Below are 19,782 nucleotides of genomic sequence, written 5' to 3'. Positions count from 1 at the left end.
GGCCTCGCCGCGCCCTGGTCCGCCGGGGGGGGTGTGGTCTGAGGCGGAAGTGACGCGCTACCGGCGCGCCCCGACAGGCGCTCCCAGAAGGGCTTCCTTGTGGCGGGGCGGAGATGGCGGCGCCCGGAGCCCCGGTTACCGTCACCGTCACTTACAGTAAGAGCCGCCCGCGGGGGGGAGGGCAGGCCCCGCCCCCACCGGCGCCCCTCACCCCGAGCTGGCCCCGGCGGTCGGACCCGGGCCCCGGCGTCTCCTCCCGCCGCCCCCGCCTTTAATGGAAACCCGGGCGGGCCTGTGGCGCCGGGGCTCAGCAGGAAGCGCCGGGCGGGGGGTGTGCGACTGCCCTTGGCGCCCGGGCGGCCGCTCCGCAAGGCCCCCGGGAGGCGGAAAATGCCGGTGCTGGCGGCGCCGGCTCGGGGCTGCGGTTGTCGGATGGGCGGCGGCCCCGGTACCGGTCGCGGCATGGGGGGCACGATTCGCCCCCCTGCTCCTCTAATGGCCACATCTTCCCGCTCTCGCCTTCAAGCTGGACCACTTAAGCTGATCCAACAGAAGGAAAACCAAAATAGCTTATTTTTCATATCAGCCAGATGCTCAAACTCGCCGCGCAGGGGTAGGTCTGCTGTAGGGATGGCGGTGGGAAGGGAGACAGGGCCGTCCTGCCTCTCGCAGAGCAGAGTCACTGTTGTGGCAGCAGTCCTCGTTGGGGTGAAGAAATCCCTGAAGCCAGCACTGTATGTTAAAAGCAGGCGCTGCCCGATGGGCTCGCCTCTCGTTTGTTGAATACAGAAGTTGCTCGGACGTTTGCGGTTAGTGAGGTGCAAGGTTGCAACAGGAAGTGGGCGTTTCTGCAGTGTGACTGACCTGTTTCTGCAGGGGGCTGACCTGATGAAGGGGGTTACTCGGAGGCCAGCTGGGAGGACTGAGATTTTTTTCCTCAGGAAGAGGAATAGGAGGAGGGAGAAGAAGGTGGAAGGGAGGATGTGGTTAAGTCCACAAATAAATATAAAAAGTTACTGCAAAGAGGTAAGAATAGCCTAGACTCCACAGTTCTTAACCATGATATTTCCCATGTTATTTTTAAATTTTGATGAAGTGGGTCTAGGTGAGTCAATAGGAGGAATGAGAAGGACCAGCAAGGTATTAATCAGCTGATTTTTATTAACAAAACTTGTTAATTTTTAATGGATTATTTTTAAATTATTGAATAATAAATTCTGCTCCTGTTCCTTTTGCACTATGTTGATGACGTTCTTTCCACCTTTAGAGCTTATTTTTTATCTCTGCTTGCTCATTCGTTTTTTCAAACTGTTACATTATTTTGTGAGGATGTTTCCTTTATCACCTGGCAGTTTTATCTAAGATTCTTTAGTGAGGAACTTTGTGGAATAATCTGTTTAAATCTTCATGATTCATGTGCTCGTTGATGCCTTCATAGATGCCTTCATGTGGTCTGAGCTATTTCATTTGCAAAGATGACAATATCTTAACAATATTGACAGATTTATAATTCCAACATCTTGTTGTTTGCCAGCAGTCTTCTTATCTGAGGAGGTTTTTATCTTTCCAGTTGTTTTCTTATCTGGTAATTACTTTGTCATTAAAAAATAGTAAATAGAAGGCATTGTTCATCTTGGTCTTAAGCTGTCTGATTTATACCTGTTGCTGTCAGAGGCTGGTTTACTACTTAGCACAAACATTTTTATCAAAGTTTTGCACGTATGAGTGAAAGTGAGGAAAGATGGAAATAAGGGTCAGTAAAGAGAATGGTAGTAGACCCGCATGTATCACTTGACAATCTGCATCTGCTAGAAATTGAGCTGATTTTTAAATGCAATTAGGTTTTTTTTTTTCTTACAAAAAAAAAAATTGGAATTTTGCACCAGTGGTTACTTTAAATTAGCATTGACATTTACTGAAGCAAGCTGATAAGCTATCATACCAGTTGTAACCCATGCTGTATTTTTCATGCTGATTTCACTCTGCTGTGAATGTACAGTAACAATTTTTATTCCAGTCTGCCCAAAGTGGTACTCATAATTTATAATTAAAACTGTGTCTGCTGGTAGGCAAACTTCAGCTGTTCTTTTCTCCATTTGGTCTTTCTTTGGTTTTTTTTCTCTCAACTGCTGACAGGCACAGCCATTACACAAAGCAGTTGTATATATCAAAACAACTTTTTGAAATATATTGAGGTTAGGACCTAAGTTTTTTGGGTGTGCCCCCCCAAAAAAAACCCCACCAAATTGTGAAGAAGGTCTTTTTTAGGGAAAATGCTTGGGGGAGAGTTTGTAGAATGTGATTTTGAGCTTAAAACCATTTTGGAATTAAGAAATATTGTTGGAGCTTGCAAGTTTTTGATGCCACGGTGTCACTTGTCACATGACCGAGAGGCTGGTACATTTTAAAATCAGTGTTTCTAGCACTCTTCTTCTACAAAGATATCTGTGCTTCAGATTAGTAGCATGAGAATAGTTCTCATTCTGGTATATTTTAAGGAGTTCTCTATTCCTGCAAAGTAAAATGTGCCTGTCTTGATTTCCCTTGCACCAACGGTGGCTGATTCCTGTGTGTGCTTCCAGACTGAGGTCTTAAGTGTGCGGGAGCAGAGGGTTATAGAAAGGGTCTGTTGAAAGCAGAGATTAATGCATGTACTCCTTTTTTCTCAGAACTTCTTGCTGTTTGCATGCAAGTAATCTCAGGGAGTCTGAACATGATGTCCCGTAAGTAGAAGGTGGCATATAGGCTGAGAGTTCTCAAAGTGGTTAAGGCTGCATGTCGGCAGTATTATGGGGAGAAATAATTTTTGGACTGTGAGAATTCTCTCAGGTGGCTGGTGCAGGGGAGACAGGGTATACATTGATCACTTACTTTGCATATATGAGGAGTAGGGAGCAAAGGAAGTGGTAAATTGTCTCAAATTCCCCAAGATTCATGCCACTAAACATTCCTACAAGCAGGAAATGGAACTCATCAGGAAGGTGCGGGCTTTTGTGCTTCAGTTTGTGGGATGTCTGGGCACCATCTACACTCTTAAAAAGAGGTGGGAAGTAATATTTAGCAGGAGCATTATGCCAGTAGAATAGGCCTGATTGAACTCTTCAGGTTATTAGAATATAAAACAAAATTTTCAGCTGAGATAAGTCACTCCCAAGAGGAAAGAAATGCAATATAAGCCTTTGACTGAAAATTATGATTGTACATGAGAATCAGTGTAGAGAACTTTCTTCATTAATGGAAATAAACATTAGAAACGGATTCCCTGGAATATTTTCTAGGTAAAAGTAAGTATTGCTGTTACTCTGTTTTTTGTTAGGTAATGAAAAACACAGTATTCAGGTTGCTTCTCAACAAGAAGATGGTGAACCTACACTACAAGACATGGCTGTACTTATTGAACAAGTGACTGGAGTTCCAGTTCCTTTTCAGAAACTGATATACAAAGGTAACTTATAAATCTGTCAGTCTTTCTTGTAGATGATACCTTTCCTCTTAGTCACTTTCAGGTGTCCATGTTTTGAATGTCTTCAAAAAGACATTCTTATGCCACTAACTATATTTTAACTGGTTTTTTTTTACCCTCGCTTTGTTTTCCTTTTAGGAAAGTCTCTGAAAGAATTGGAACAACCGTTGTCAGCACTTGGAGTTAAAAATGGTTGCAAAGTCATGTTGATTGGGAAAAGGGTAAGTGTTGCCTTTGGACCTTTTTTTCCTCCCTTATATTATCATCACTTCTGTCAGTGATTCAGCTGCTGAACATACAAACAGGTTACAGCATAAACCTAATCTTGTATACCTACCCACAAAGTCGAGTTCAGTCTCACGATGTACTGCAAAAAACTCTGTAGTTTGTACATTTCTGAAATTACATTATTGACTGACTTCTGCCTCACGTTGACAAAGTCCTGCCTAATCTGTTGCTTGTCAGTGCTCATGAACCTTCTGTGCACTGATGACCTTATCTGCTCATCATGTTTTTCTGGTCTGGAAAAGAAAAAAAAAAACCCAAACAAATAAAAAGCTGTAGCTACTGAGTCTGTTGGGTTATTTCTAGTGAAATGACTTATGGCTGGCTTTGTGAAGTAGAGGACAAAGTAATATCTTGATACATGTTGATATAAATGTGACCTCTGCTTCAAAGATGCTAAGTGAACAACAACAAAAAAAAGTTTGCACTTTTCTTTTTTTCCCTTCATTTAATGTGTTTGTATACATTGCCGCTTTGGCTGAATTTGTAATTAAGCTTTGGAGGAAGCTTATTTGTTAGGCATTAAAATATGGAAAGAATAACCACAGTGTAGTATGTATTTTAAATCAGCAGAAGCCTTTATGTATCACCACTGTTGGTGCTTTTTAGCTGCATAGTGTCTCTATTTGTTCCATAGTTGTGAATGTTGTACTTTTGAATACACAGAATAGTCCAGAAGAAGAGGCTGAATTAAAGAAGTTAAAAGATTTGGAGAAGTCAGTGGAGCAAATAGCTAATAAGTTAGAGGAAGTTAATAAAGAGTTCACAAGTATCCAGAAGGTATGCCAATTTTGTATCATTTTATATCTTTGCAAAACAGTTTTGTAGGTGTATGTATATTTTTAAAGAATACTGTTTAAAGGGTTTGAGTAGTCAGTAGTAGGCTGCCCCTCCTAACTGCCCAAGGGGCCTGTAAAATTCTTACTGAATTTCAAATGCTATTTGTGAGTTTGAAAAATAGAGACATGGTGCTGTTTGGAAAAAGGTAAATACTGTTGCATATTGGATAAATTGTGTTCTTTAGATCTGGAAAAATATTAAGAATTCTGTCAAAGTCCAAAGGAGGATGTCTGTTACTTGTTTAATCTTTCATGTAAACCTAGCAGATCTTACATTTAACATTTCAAGGTTTGATAGACTACAGATTGAGATTGGAGTCCCTATCATACTTGAAACTACAGAATAGTAAAAGTTGTTTTCTGCTGTGATGGATTGACAGATTCTCTAAACTGAGTATTCTGTAGGGTATGGAATAATTTTCTCTTTCCTTCCCTCTTTTTCTTCCTCAGGGATTTTTAGCGAAGGATCTCCAAGCAGAAGCACTAAAACAGCTGGACAAGAGGATAAAAGGAACTGCAGAGCAGTTCATGAAGATCCTGGAACAGATTGATGCCATTGTAAGTAAATAACCACAGAAGAAGGTCAAATCTCAACAGAAATTTATTGTTAAGAATATACCTTTCTTGTAATTTAATTGATATTTTAAAATACAAAAAAAATTTATCTTGGCTTTGGAAATTAGTTAATTGGTTTGCTCATTTTTTCTTTAATATCCAGCTCTTGCCCCTGTATGTCTCCAAAAGACTACTTGGCAGCATCAATTTCTAAATGGTGATATTAATGCCTGTGTATGCATCCCCATTCTACAGAAGAGCTTCATTTGGGGAGCAGCCCGTTAAGACTACATGAAATGGGTATCCTTTACTCAAGTTTTACCCTTTTAGTTTGTCTTGGCAAACTTTCACATTAAAATTCATGATAAAACTGGAGGTCTGGAAGAAAACCCCAGATACATTTTGTTTTCTATATTGCATAAGAACAAGGAGGTCCTGAAGACTGAAGAATTTTCTGGCCAGTCATGTGTGGACTGACAGTACTTTTACATGAGGTGTCTGCATATAGAGGATTCTTTCACTGGAATGTACTGGGGTATATCCAAATGCTTCACAGTCATTAATGGATCATAACCTTTCAGCGTATTTTCAGAGTATAATATCACAGAATCACAGAATGGCAGGGGTTGGAAGGGACCTCTGGAGATCATCTTGTCCAACCCCCCTGCATGAGCAGGCACACCCAGAGCAGGGGGCACAGGAACGCGTCCAGGCGGGTTTTGAATGTCTCCAGGGAAGGAGACTCAGCCTCCCTGGGCAGCCTGTTCTGCTGCTCTGGCACCCTCAGATAATATGTTGTTTTCCTGTGTCATGTGGTAGCTGAGAGCTAGCTGAGAATAAGGGACTTGTGCAGAGATAAATAGGAGATGATGACAATTAGGGTATTTCCTTATTCTGTTTCTGTGTGCTGGTCATTCTCTGTAAACGTCATTGTATAATTATGTTGCACATCACGATCATGATCACATCATGATCACGATCAGGAAAAATGCTGCTTTTCTGTGGTCGTGATGTCTTTGGGTCTACCCCTTTGCACGGTGACCCTTTATGGGATTGATTCAAAAAGATGCCATGCAAATGCCTATATTTGGTGAACCAAATGTAGTTTAACTGATGGACACTTTTTCAAAGTTTCACAGCAGACTAAATCATAGAGTAATAATTTGAATCAGACATTATCAAATGCCACCATGTGTTGCTCGGAATGGTGGGGAGCTCGTTACCTTATTTCTTCCTTTCATATTGTGCACCTTTAATGGTAAATTAGCCTTTGCTGTTCGTGATAGCCAATAATTTTTAAATACTTTTTAAAAATTGTAACATGCTAAGTATTTTAAAGTTGTAAAAATTCTCTTTCCTTTTTTGCCTCATATAGAGGGAAATATTTTGCTGACAGTTGTTGAATGCTGTTAGACATACAGACTTACTATAACTGATGCCCTGTTCAAAGTGGCAGGTTTACTGTGTGCTGTCATGAAAATAGCAGTAAGGTGACAACTGTTTCATTTGGGTGGGATGAAAGCTTATTTCTGATCCCTTCAATTTCTATTATGAAGTCCTATTTAGAAAAAAGGTCAGTAGTTTTATGCTGGTGTACGGTTCTGGAAGCCAGCAAGCAGTCTTGAAAAGCCCTTTTCACTGCTTCCTAATTAATCCAAACTGAGTTTCTCAAGTTTACTTTTGATTCTGTTACTTTTTGCATGGCTTAAACAGAAAGCATGTTATTATCGATCTCCTTATCTAAAATACTCTAAATAGTTTTTGACAAGAGACTTTCAGGTTTAGTGCAAGATCTTAAAAGGCTTATAACCTGGTGATCTAATGTTTAGATTTAGGAAATAATGGGGTCCCTGTGCATCAGGTTTGTCTCTTGTGGAAGCGGAGCAGCCAGAGCTAAAACTAATTATAATTAGTATCCTTTAATATTTGTAATAGTTGTTTGTTACTTTATTGTCTGGGAGCCAATGACATTGATGAGCCTCATGTTTTTAAAGCAAGAAATAAGTGAAGGTTTTTATGACCAGTGGTTGAAGTTACATTACACACACCAAAGTCCATATTGATTTGTTTTAATAAACAAAGGCGGCTGTGGTTTTTGCATAAAAACTGAACTTCTGTGAAATCTTGCAGACGAGATACTTGTAGTTGGGTGGAGTCTTTACCTAAAATGTAGCTGTGCAGTGTACTGGTATTGCACCAGATCAGATGAACAGGCCACCAACTTCCTGAGGTATTACTTAGCTGTACTGTAGTTGTGCAGCACACAGAGGTAGCAACACAGCACGGTAATGAGGTATGTATATGAACAGTAAATGGGTTCAACTGAAGTAAAAAGTGGTAAACAGAAATGCAAAGCAGAAAAGCGTAAAGTTTCCAGAAAGTACTTTGTGTCTCAGAATTGTTTTATACAGTATTTAGTATTTTTTTGTTAGCCAAGTAAAAATCAAGTCCTGATAAATCTTGTGAATGCTGTTAACTATATAGATGTGCTATTGATTCAAGCAACAGCATGCTAAAAAAAGATAAGGGAGGAAAAAAGTGACTGAGCGAGCTGTTTCCTGCTAAGACAGAAGAATGGATGCGTTGTAGAAGTGAAACATTCAGCAAGTTCACACTGAACGCTCTGGTTTGTTTCTTTGGCAGAATTGTTGTGAAAGCTCTTTAAAGTGTCTTAGCTGTCATACATTGTTTGGATCATTCAAAAACATGTAGCTTGATATAACATGAGATTTGTATGGTTATAGAGAGCTAAGGGTGAGGAAGCCTGCATATTCTTTTCTATCTGTTCTAGGGGTGTCACCCTCCTACTGTTAGCAGACAAGCTCATTCATTAGAGGAACTGAGTTTGGAGCTAATAATCCTTTTTACTAGACTCCATGTGTTCAACAACAATGAATTTAAAATAAGTGATTTAGGAAGTGGACAAGTAGGTCAGTAGTCATACAGTATTGGGGTGCGAGAGAAAAAATACAGTGTTGTCTGTCACTGCCAGAGGTGTGAAAGAAAAGTGTTGAAGGGATGCTTTTGGGTAGAGTAGCTGTAACTTAAGCTTTTAACATTAAATGTGTTTAAGTAGCTACTGCTTCCACAGCAGGAAGGGTGGAAGGATCTTATGAGCCATCTGAGAAATTTTTGAATACTGTGAGACAGTCAGATGTTCCCATAAGCCACAGATATTTGAAGTTTTCTTCAGTAGGAATACAAATTGAGTCATGTTCAACAGCTGAAGATTTGTGTGTGTGCATCACCAGAAATGCCATTATTTCAGCAGTTAAAACATTTGGTCCAAGGGTAAAGGTCAAAGTACAGTACTTATTAAAGATCTCAGTGAGTAGAACACAGAAAATCCTTGACTTGATCAGCTGGCACAGTTTTTTGAATAACTGAAAGGCTTTTTTCAAGAAAAAAAAAAGGAGAGCTTTTCTGAGATCAAGGAAAATTTAAATTCACAGTCATGACACTATGTACTTCTTGTGAGCCTGCTCTAATTTCTATGAAGTCTGTCGCTAATGTTGCAGTCTGAGACATTACTTTGTTGTTATGGTGATTTCTTATGAAATAGCAGATTTGTAATCTAGAAATACAGTATTGCAGAGAACAGATTGTTCTAACAACTGAAAAAAAGCTTTCTCTTCTGAAATACCAGTCACTGATTTTATTTACATAATTCACGACAAAATCATCTGTCAAATTGCATGTATCAGTACTGAGGACATTTCTTACATTAGTGACTCATAATTACATTCTGCTGGCCCATCCTCCTTTCTTGAGGATTTTTTTTTTTTCTTATATTTCCTCTGTAAAACTTAACTTAAATTACTATACTGTTCCAGTGAAGCTTTTTTCACTGTCTCCTTGTCCCTGCTATACTTGTCACCCAGTAAATCAATACCAGACTAACTTTTCAAGGATTAAAAGACAGAAGTATGCTGAAAAAGAGGTCACAGTGACTGTGACAAACATTTCTCGGGCTTCTGGGAAGTTACTTAGAGTAAGATGAGAACATGTTACTAAATCTCTGAATTTATCTGGATAAATAACATTTGATAAACATTATTATAATTCTTAAATCTCTTAGCATGAATCATAAACATAAAATCAAAGCTTCAGGGAAAAATTTTTCTAAAGCACAAGGAGCATGAAATTATTGTCATCCCTCAGTGAGGGTAGAGCACTGAGTTGCCACTTCTGCATTCAGAAAAGCCGTTGACAAATGCTGCCAATTAACAGCTGCTTTTAAAGAAGCTGCTCAGATCTACTTAGATAAAAAGATATTCAGTGTCAACATAATGTGCTTACCCAATTTACCAATTTATTTAACAACAGGTTAAAAAAAAAAGTGAATGGCTGGTAGTCAGTAAAAATTAAACATGAAAATGCTACACATGTTTTTGTTTGGTTTTTTTTTTTTTAAAAAAAGAAACTAACGAAAAAGCTTCCTGTTGGATGGGGTGTCAGCAAAAAATCCTTGTTTGTATTTGATTAGCATTGGGGCCATGTGCAGTAGAGTGAATTTTTTTTATTTTTATTAAAGCAATTTGATAACAAAACCAAAAATGTTTCTAGCTATTATTGCTAGTGACTGCCAGTGCAGGAGACTGTCTATTTGAAGAATGGTGTCCCTTTGGTTCTGATAAGATAGTCATAAATTATAAGTTTGATTAGCATTTGTTTTGTTTATTAACTGACTGCACTGCTATAAAGTGGATTGAGGCATCAGATATTAGCTACTGGGGTCTACAGTTTGGGAAATAAGGAATAACCAAAGAGGAGAACAAAGATGTGGTGGTAACACTAAGCTTAAAACTGCTTATTGGAAGCACTTCCAAAACGAATGGAACTCAAGCAGAGCTGCAGGTGATGTTCTGTGGCGAAGGGAGGTGGTTTTATTAGGAGATCGGCTGGGAGAAAGGAAAGAAATGGCAAGAAAGTCTATGTTTCGCAAGAAGCTGTGGTCATAGTTAAAAGAATACTCAAGCCTAGGGAGGATCTAGAGGCAGGAAAATGCACAGGCATTAACTTATTACTATGTAAATGGTGATCACTCTGCAGGGTGAGAACTCTTGAAGAGGTGCGGTTAAACAACTCTGAATTCAGGGGTGTGGGGTGGGAGTTAGCCGCTGATAACAGGGGGACTCAGGCTCTGTTTGTGGGCGGATGGGGGTAGGATAAAGATCCTGTGCTCAGCAGTTCCACAGAGGCTGCTGAGGTGGCGTCAGCACTGCATTACTTCTGAAAGTTTAACACCATACAGACCAAGCCCTGTGAGACTTGAGCAGGGTTTTGTCACTGAAAGTGCAATGCAAAGAGACCTGCTATAAAATTAAGCATACGCTGTGCAGTAGAAAGCCATATACTAATCCAAACTACTTGATTGGCAAGCAATGTTAGCACCAAAATGTAGATTTGGCAATACTTTTGCATAAACACTGCCTAGGCTTAAGCTACTCCTTCGTTAATGAAATTTTATTTTAATTAAATATTGAAATGTTATTGTGACTTAAGGTTTATTGCCAGCTTCACCTGTTAAACCCTGAATAGTTGGACAACGTATTCTTGGAGAGGAGACGTAAGCTGACTAAGGTAAAACAGAGAGACTGTGAGATTTAATTTGATGTTAAGATTTGTAAACTTTACTGATTTGATTGCAAAACACCTTTTAAGCAGCTTGATAAGTTAGTACGTTTAGGCCCTCCAATTCCATGTCTCTGCCAAAGGCATTACAAGGTGTGATTTTTTTAAAAAAAAAAAAAAACAACCACGAACTAGTTGTGACGGTGTGCAAGCAAGCATAGGAGTTTGCACGCACAGATGTCATTAAAAAAAGCAGTTTTGAAAAATGTTGTCAAAAGTAGAAATAGTCTGAATGTCTTCTCTACACTCAGATTTCAAAGTTTCTTCCAGTTACCAATATCTGTTTTAGGAACAGATTGTGTGGTAAGCCCAGCTGGAGTTCCCTGTCTGCTGATGAAAGTTAACTTAGGCCTATTCTGATAATAGAAAATTGTTTGTTAGTTTGCTGTTTCAGATTGGTAGGAATACTTGCATAGGCCAGAATCTCTTTCAGAAAGTACAGCCTGAAATAAGTACTCTGCAAAGGGAGATGGGCAGTGTAACTGAGCTAGTACATAATCTCATTTTTAATTAGACTATTGAGAAATTCCAAGTTGTAGAAAACTTCAAGGCATAAAAGAATTTCTGTGATAATAACATCTTCATTTTCTGGTAAGAATCAGCCATTAATAATTAGGCCTAACCCATCTTTGTTCTTTCAGGCTATTACATATATGGAGTCAAAACAGTATGCATCAAATACTCGCTTTATGTTAAATGTTTCTTGTCATATTTTGTTAATATTAAAAAGTGAGTCGTGTTGTTGAAAACTGAGGGAAGGTTAGGAATGTTTTCTCGTGTGGTTGCAGGGTCCTATGTCTAAGATCCCTTTGAATACTTCCTGTAACTTTAGAACATTTTTTCTAAACTCCCCCGACCTCTGTAAATACTCTGAGGGCTGTCTTTTCTCTGAACCAGAACTGGTGTTTGAAGCTAATTCACCCAGAGTTTTAAACTAACTTCTCCATTGTTTTGTAATATCTTAGGAGCATTCAGTTTCTGAAAGAAAAGCATGTAATACAATCTTTTCACAGTGTCCTGCTTAATGAGAGGAGACATGTGGGCTTAGCAGGCTACAGCGAGCAAGGGCTCGTTGCAGTACACAGTACTAGAAGACACTGGATAGATAGGTGATGGAATGCATCTTAGGACAAACTGAAGACTATTTTGGTATTAAGAGGATTAACATCAATTAAAAAAAAATCCAACACACAAAAAAACCCACAAAAAAACCAAGCCCCAAAAAAACCTCCCACAAACCAACCAAACAAAAGAACCCACCCACCCAACCAACTGAAAAACCAACACGACTTCTAGTTTTTTAGATATTTCTGTCCCTGTTTGTAAGACAACACTGCAAGAGTTTGCATTTGGAAGGGTATCTCCTGTAATCCACATACTGTCTTGTGCCTCTGATACTGATGGTCATTTTTTCACCTGAAAGAAATATGTTCCGTTTCAGAAGGTACAGTCTGACATAAAAGCTCTCTGCTGGGGAGATACCTTTTCTGATCTTGAAGGGAAGTGTTAAAAGTTGATACAAGTTTTATACAGCTTAACAATGCTGCTGTTTGGGAAGACTGGTACTGGAGCAACAGAAATGGAAGCTGGAACTACAGGAACAGAAGATTCTTTCTATTACTTATCTTCCAAAAGCAAACTAACAAACAAAAATAAACACCTGACCCTGGGAACAGATCAGGGTAGTAGCAGTTACTCCCACTTCCAACCTTGACACTCTCCTAGGAGACAAGAAGCAGAATCGTGCATTCCTTCTTTCAGCTGAGTGTAGAAAGGGCGAGACATATTTTAAACCAGAAGTTTATGCAGAAGTAAGATGTAAGCATGTGTCCCAGCTTGCTCTGTGTCTGGAAACACATGCTAAGGCTGGTAGTTGAGAGTTCTTTGTCTGATATCACTCAGAATGTGCTAATTACTGCAAAAATACTGGAGCGGTGTGACCCCTGAACTTCCTGGGATCTCAGTGATGACTACAGTTTCACTTCCCATGATGGACTGTTTTTTAGTGTGGAGTCCTGTGTATTTTTAACTGCGATATTAGGTTATGTGCAAGACCCCTATATTTAACACCACATATGTTTGGCTGGACACTAAAAGAGCTTTTTTTTTTTTTTTAAACTGTTACCAAAGATTATGTATCTAAACCCCCCGGTGGGGCTTGAATTTTAGCTGAAATCAGACAGAGAGTAGTATAGGGAAGCCTCTATTCTTGATATGGAGTTAGGGTGGATAATAAAAGATATACCAGTGAGAAACTCCAAGGTTTTTACGCATTTTCAAAAGTGAGAGCATAATGCTTCTAAGAATGTTCACATAAACTTTACATGCTAATCATCCATTTTACCTGTTCCAAAAAAAAAAATCATAAACCTGAGCACTGTTTCCCACCAGCACCCCAATTTCACACTGCTCCAAAAGGAGCATATACCATAATATCCGTATGTGATGGATATATATCCATAAATAAGCATATAACATTTGCTAAGATGACATACATTAATATATTGGGTGGTAGGAGTGTGGAAAATAATGCAGTTTGAATTAAATTAAAAGCCGTCAGCATGTAACACTTCACATCCCTTCCGTGAGCAGATTGCAGAAAGGATCAGATGCACAGTTTAGACTGGCAATGCCTACATTACTGATGGTAGGTTCTAATGATGGCGAGCGATTGCGTTAATGTGTTCATCAGAAATGAATTCATCTTACAGTCTCTGAAAAAACCTGAAGTTGAAGCTCAGCAGAACAGTTAACATGCGCCACAGAAGACAAAAGCAGTGTATGCAGTTATTGCTGCATGTTACCTAAAGACATGGTAAATTTGCTAGCTCAGTTCTTTGTGATCAGCAGCTGTATCCCAGACTTCCTGAATTTATGACACTGTCTTTTAAATTCTTTCTTGTGTAATCATCCTTACTGAGCAGGTGTGGCATTTTCAGGACGCCTGTTAAGAGGATTTTTTGATGTACATTCAGTTTTTGTTGTAAGATTAACACCTTAATTTCAACATTAAGCTGCATCAACTTGTTTGTTTATTTTACTGTAGAACCTGCCAGAGAATTTCAGTGATTGCAAACTGAAAAAGAAGGGGTTGGTGAAAAGGGTTCAGGTGAGTTGCTTTTGTTTGTTTTATTTTCTGTTAATGCTGGGTACTTGTATACAAAGAGTTTGTGAAAATGAGAGCTCTTTAGAGCTTAGATTTTTTCAGTGTTCTTATGTTAGTATTTCTTATGATCTCCCTTTAAGAGGTATTATAAAACATTATACAAAAATACAGATTTTCATATTTCATGCTGTCTTCAGATAATGTTTGTAATTTGCATTAGTGGTTGGCCTTATGGCTGCCTGATGATGTAAAGTAATTCTGATAACCTGTAAAGAAAACAGGATGATACTTCCTTTCCCATATCTTAGTGGGCTGGAGTAATGAATGAGGAGGCCTGGGCACAAGGATGCAGTCAACTGTAACTCTGTTCTTTGGAAAATTTAGCTTCTGTTGCAATGTACCAACTTTCTGTGGAGAGTCTCTAAAGTAAAATCTGTACAGAAGAGCAGCTGTGCCAGGGATGGGTTTTCAAATTGCTTTGCCATTGTATGATGCTTACGAATTCCTAGGCGTTGTTTCCGTAGAGACCTTGAACTGAAGGTTTGTTACTGGAATTTGTCCTTCCTCCCTCCTCCCCCAAAAGCCAAACTTCCCTAAATGAATGGTGCTCCTATTACTTCTTTTATTTGTATTATGGTAGCTTCAGTCACAGATTAGACTCCTGAAAATTATTTGGGAAAGTACATTGCGTTCATGTATGTACGTGAAATGTTTTGTGTGTTAGTGTAACCTTATTAAATACTTCCTATAAATGTTTCTCAAAATTTTTAAAATAGCCATCTATTTTAGAGGAAGCCTTATGAAGAAGTACTTCATAGTAGAGGTTTTTTTTGTTATAGCTTTAGGGACAAAGGCCTTTGTACTCTTGTTACAAAGGTAAGTTCAGATAATGTGAATTGAAATGAAGTTTGTTGCTGGCGTAGCTAAGTTATGTGGGGGTCTGAACATGCTCTTCATGCCATGTGCCTAACCAAAGCAGCAGAAGTTTGTAACAGAGGTATGGCTATAACCCTCATGGCTATAACCCTCATGGCTATAACCCTAGAGCTCCACTCGTGGGTGAAGTTATTGCAGAAATAAGTGGGGCTTTGTGTAAGAACTGCTGTTAAAGCGTAAAACAGACTCTGTTGAGCAGAGATCAGAATTATTGTTGTGCTCCTGTAGGCACAGTGTTCTGCAACTGTAGGTTATGAACCCTTTGAGGACTGCAGAAGAATCCAAGGGGTTTCAGACCAGAGCAGTCAACAACAATGTATTTTTTCCAGAGCAAGAAAACGATGGCAAGTTATGCTTATTACTCTTAAGTATTCGTGAAACTGAGGGGGAGCTATTAACTGCCTTCTGTTGCTGGCAATCACGTATCTTCCAGAATAGGGAGTCAGATATAAAACTCTTGCAGCCGGCACCTACAGTTGTTACCACCTTGACTTTTTCATCCCTCAAGTCCTTACAGAAGTGAGTTGATGCTGTCTCAAGGCATTGGTTGAAGACAGATGATTCAAAACAGTGTGATGGTTGAGAAACGTCCACCTGGCAGAACAGTTTGCTGTTCTAGAGGGAAGGGAGTTTCTTAATGTCATTTTAATATAAATGTAAACGTAAAGTCTAGTTTGACTGTTAAAGTCTAGTGCAGACATAGCAAAACTGAGTGCAAGACGTGTATAGATAGTGGCAGAGCCTGCACTATCAGAAACTACAATGTATCAGAAACTACAACATATATTCAAATTGGCCGAAAATAATTTATAGGCTTAAAGTGCTGCCGTGTTGTGCTGTGTACAGCACAAGCAAAGTGACCAGTGGCTGCTGGCTCTTAATCACTGGGTGTGGGTTGCTATACTTGTAAGAACTTGTGGGCAGGTTCAAAGAAAGGTTAAGGTGGTGTGGACTGCCCTTTTCAGAAAAGAGCTTTCTGTCTTCTGACGCACACCAGCCACTTACTGATAAAGATGAGGGTTCATGTTGCCCTGTAGTCCTGAGAAACTGAAGAGGCCTTGGTTTAATGAAAGATTTTTTTTTAGATTTGACTCAGTAGGTTTGTCATTCCCACCCTCGGCTACAGAAGTATGTGTTTCAGAAAGCAGTTTAAAAGTCATATTCCAAACTGAAGCACTAACTTGTGTGAACCTTTGTGATCCTTATTGCTGTCTATGGACTTTGGATCACCTCAGAGTACTTCAGTGGCAGGACTGGTGAGGATGGGCAAACACGTTGTTGCCTTATCAAATACCATGCTTCTCTTGGATTTTGGGTAAACAAAATTGTGAATAAGCTATTACTAAAACTGAACTGGAAGGTGGTTGTTGAGTTGGCTTCTTCAAATTCATGATGGAGACTGCAGTTTCTGTTCTTAAGAAGCACTAACGTTGCTGTAATTGCATCCCCAATAACGTGTGCTTGTTTCTTATTCTCAGGTTTTTCTTGCCCAGTGTGATACCATTGAAGGAAATATTGGTCAAGAAATGGACAAGCTACAGTCAAAGAATTTGGCACTGGCAGAATGAGGCATTGCCCTACATAATTAGGAAACATAATTGCTCTATGAGCAAGAAGAAAAGTTTGCTCTTTGTTTTGGAGCATGTATTGAGCATTTTTTTTTTAAAGCCCAGTCTGTTAGACTGGTACTAGTCAATCATTTCTTGCTGGTTGTCTTGTTTGCCGCTTGGTTAGACCTATTATTTTGAAAAGAAAATCCTTTCTGAAGAATTGCAGAAATTATCTTCGTGGTGAATTGTTATGTATTTTATGGACGAATGTTTAGTTAACTACGTTACAAAGTTTGCAGTGATGGGCAGTTTTGTCTGATATGCCTTTGAATTTATTTACAGCTCAAATCAAAGAAGGTCTGTAATAGTACAAGTGCAATAAGTTGCAATTATAGGACATCAGCTTGATTGAAAAAGGCAAACTGAGACGACATCTGGGAAAGTCGCAACATTTTAGTAGACAGTTCAGAGCAATAAAAAAACCCCTACGCATTTGTATCTACTTAATGTTTGTATGCATTTATAAATATAAGAAAGCTTGACTATAAGAGAGTCGTAGCTATTTTAGCCTTAAATTGTCATAATAAATGGCATGTACTGTAACATGTATGGTACTTAATTTTGGGTGGTGCTTTAAGTTGTTACTGAGCTCCTTGATACAGATGTATGTTTTTTACATAGATTTCTGATGTACTGTGGTTTTTATAGATTATTCTTATTTTTATTATTTGTGCTCCATCTTGAGTTATGGTGGGAAATGAAATGAGATTACTCATGCTGCTCATATACCAAGGGTTCAGTTCAAGCAAGATATAACTAAGGAGCTATTTTGAAGGGTTTTTTATACTTTTTTCTGATTTCATTGAAGTCATGATGCTATATTTAATGGAAAATTGCAGTGATTATTTCTAGTCTGTTAAGGTAATCAGTGAATGTTTATAATATGTTACAAAGTGACACATCTTTATTTTAGCAATGCCATGTGACAGAGGGTTATGACTGATTCTTGCAGTCAGATACGTGCTGTGCCTAGCCTTCTCTGTTAGCTGAAAAATAAGCTTTTGCAGGAGATAACAACTGTCAGCAGGTGCAGCCAATTTTGCAGTTGTTGGTCAGAGCCTGTAGCTAATGTACTGTAGCGGGAGTTGCTTTTTCACTGATGCTTCTGGTCGGTAGGTCAGTCATACACACAGTGGCCAGTGAAGTATTGACTGGTAAGGAGGCTGTTTCTGTGGGGAAAGAAAAGCTCTTTAATGAGTCAGGCTGAGGATGTTCAGAGATGGCCCTTAAGTAGTGAGTCTTTATCCATATGTGACTGTTTTAAGATTAGCTGTCCTTTCGAGGTAAAAACAGGAAATGGGTGTAAAAAAAATTCTAGTAAGTTATAAACCTTAAATAATACCTAAGTATTATTATTAAAGTACTATCATTGATTGTAATTGGAGGAGCATTTCTTTAGTGCTAAATGCCATTGGACAAATGAAGTGATAGCCCTGCATTAGAAAGGGTCACTTTTATTCTAAAGATGCCTTTTGACCATACCAAGATTAGAGTTGCAATATTTTTTACTGTTAACCAGTTTCTTCAGGGTTGTATTATTTCCCTATGTAACTCTTCTCAGCATCTGTGGAGGATTACAAGATCTAAACTCCTAGGAAGCTTGTCTGTCATGTCAGGAAGTGGTATGTTTGGTAGGACTGTGGATATTTTTTTCCTATGCTACTAATCTGGTCATGCTGCATTTTCCCAGCACTTTAAGGTTAGGGGGAAGAAGTTGGTTGTAGCCATTCTTGTGAAGCCCTACCTACCTTGGTGCTGCTTCTGGACCAGATTCAGCTGACTCTTAAACCACCAGCAACACTGTTGCCTAATTCAGGGAATGCAAAATTATCCACTTTCCTGTGATGGAAAGGATCCTCACCGTCTCAAATTTGAGTCCTTTGATGCACTGAACTTTCACAGGTGCACGTGTAATAAGCAAAGCATCCTCTTGTGCCCATGAAGAGAACGGGGAGCTGTGGTCATGGCTAGGACTGTGTCTGTTTCTGCTGCTCCTTTGTATTTTTCTCTCTTGGGCGAGAGTACTAAGGCTATAGGCAGACATTGTCTTCCCAGCACTCCTTCCCAGAAGCTGCTGCTTCTTGAGATGTGCTTGTGTGAGTACATCCTCTGCCTGTCTCAAAGCCAGGTGGATTGACTTTAAGATGTTTTGTAGCAGATCTTTGGATAATCTGGTACTTTGAGGCAAAGAGAGTGATGATGAACCTCTCCCACGAGCACATCTGGATTCAGCAAAGGGTGGGTGTCGTGAGCTGAAGTTACCTCACAGTGGTTAACTCCTGGTATCAGTGTGTTCTAGGACAAAAGTAGGTGTATGAAGGCAAACTTGTGCAGTATAAAATTTTTTGTCTTCCAAATATAAAAATGAGTTGATTTTGTTTTGAAAAATGGTGGTTATATTTAGAGTTATCGAAGACCTTCTAGAGTGGATTGACTTTTATACTTAGTTTTGAAAGAGGAGCCCTACGCATCATTTTTTCATAATAGCTTTTAATTGCAGTAAAAGCAAACTTCTGTGCTTTTGAAAAGTGCAGCAGCCTACAATTGTGGGAGGAAGGGGAAGGAAGAGCAGATTTTAAATATTCTTCAGTATTTGTAAGTCTAAACATAGATGTCAATCAAGCTTAAGATACATTCTCACTGATTCTAGTCTAGGTGTACTGTGATACCTGTTTTACTACTAGATCATTTCCCCACTCCAGCCACCTGCCCTGATCATGTCAAAAGAGAAGTGACTCCCTTTGGTTGTAGTTACACTTAGCCCATCTTCTTCCTCCGGTTGCTGAATAGCTCTGGCTGTGTTGACACACCTGGGATCTGCCATCCGGGCAAAATGTCTTACCACAGTGTCTTTTATGAAAATGGATATCGAATGACACACTTCCCTGCCCCGCTTTCTCCCCCAGCTCCCTATAAGCTGTCATGTGAGACGAACCAAACCCGGTGCTCAGGGAGCCGCGGAGTCTGGAGCCGCGGGATGGCTTGCTCTCTGGGGACAGCCTGAAATACGCTGCTTGTACTGGCATCCTCTGTGACCCATCCTGAGGTAATGTCGCTGTAAACCTGGAGTAGCGCTTTCTTGACTTACAACAGTCTCTCGTGCTTTGGAGTGGAGCGCTTGACACCGTGGAACTTGGGGCTAGATTTATTTTTTTTTTAAGTTAACTTATTTTATTATACTATCATTAAATGAAAAGGTAAAATAAAATATGGAAAGTTCTTTGCTGTCTGTGGTGATGATGCGGTTGCTAAATGCTGTAGGTGGGCTGTGTTTTAGTGGGGAGAACGTGTGCAGCCCTCCATGCGGCAGGATGCTTGGTGCTGGCGGGTGGGAAGCATTTGGGAGCAGCGGCT

The 19,782-nt window shown here is 39.5% G+C and overlaps 1 protein-coding gene across 5 annotated transcripts; it reads left to right on the top strand.

The window, feature by feature from the left end:
* The first annotated feature begins 16 nt into the window (after window positions 1-16).
* On the top strand, window positions 17-19,648 carry BAG1 (BAG cochaperone 1). Of its 5 annotated transcripts, XR_012659108.1 has the most exons (9): window positions 17-156; window positions 3,317-3,445; window positions 3,602-3,684; window positions 4,415-4,528; window positions 5,038-5,145; window positions 5,306-5,442; window positions 10,660-10,725; window positions 13,823-13,885; window positions 16,297-17,057. XR_012659108.1 is itself a non-coding variant. In XM_075084452.1 (7 exons), exons 1-7 carry the CDS (start codon window positions 114-116, stop codon window positions 19,461-19,463), a joined length of 669 nt encoding a protein of 222 aa, XP_074940553.1. In that variant the 5' UTR covers window positions 17-113; the 3' UTR covers window positions 19,464-19,648. The 5 variants fall into 5 exon arrangements, 3 of the variants coding, with proteins under 3 accessions (XP_074940553.1, XP_074940554.1, XP_074940556.1); XR_012659109.1 differs by lacking the exon at window positions 5,306-5,442 and having other exon boundaries at window positions 10,648-10,725; window positions 16,297-17,095; XM_075084452.1 differs by lacking the exons at window positions 5,306-5,442; window positions 10,660-10,725; window positions 16,297-17,057 and adding an exon at window positions 19,335-19,648.
* The last annotated feature ends 134 nt before the right edge of the window (window positions 19,649-19,782 follow it).

This window comes from Phalacrocorax aristotelis, chromosome 2, assembly GCF_949628215.1.
Source record: "Phalacrocorax aristotelis chromosome 2, bGulAri2.1, whole genome shotgun sequence".
Classification (NCBI taxonomy): domain Eukaryota; kingdom Metazoa; phylum Chordata; class Aves; order Suliformes; family Phalacrocoracidae; genus Phalacrocorax; species Phalacrocorax aristotelis.
Note: the sequence above shows the minus strand (reverse complement) of the source record. Positions and strands in the feature narration are given on the sequence as shown.

Excerpts from the sequence above, each read along its gene's own strand:
- BAG1 (XM_075084452.1), top strand. The coding sequence starts at position 114 with ATGGCGGCGCCCGGAGCCCCGGTTACCGTCACCGTCACTTACA. Across the intron at positions 157-3,316 it reads TACCGTCACCGTCACTTACA|GTAATGAAAAACACAGTATT; the intron begins GTAAGAGCCGCC and ends GTTTTTTGTTAG. Across the intron at positions 3,446-3,601 it reads TCAGAAACTGATATACAAAG|GAAAGTCTCTGAAAGAATTG; the intron begins GTAACTTATAAA and ends TTTTCCTTTTAG.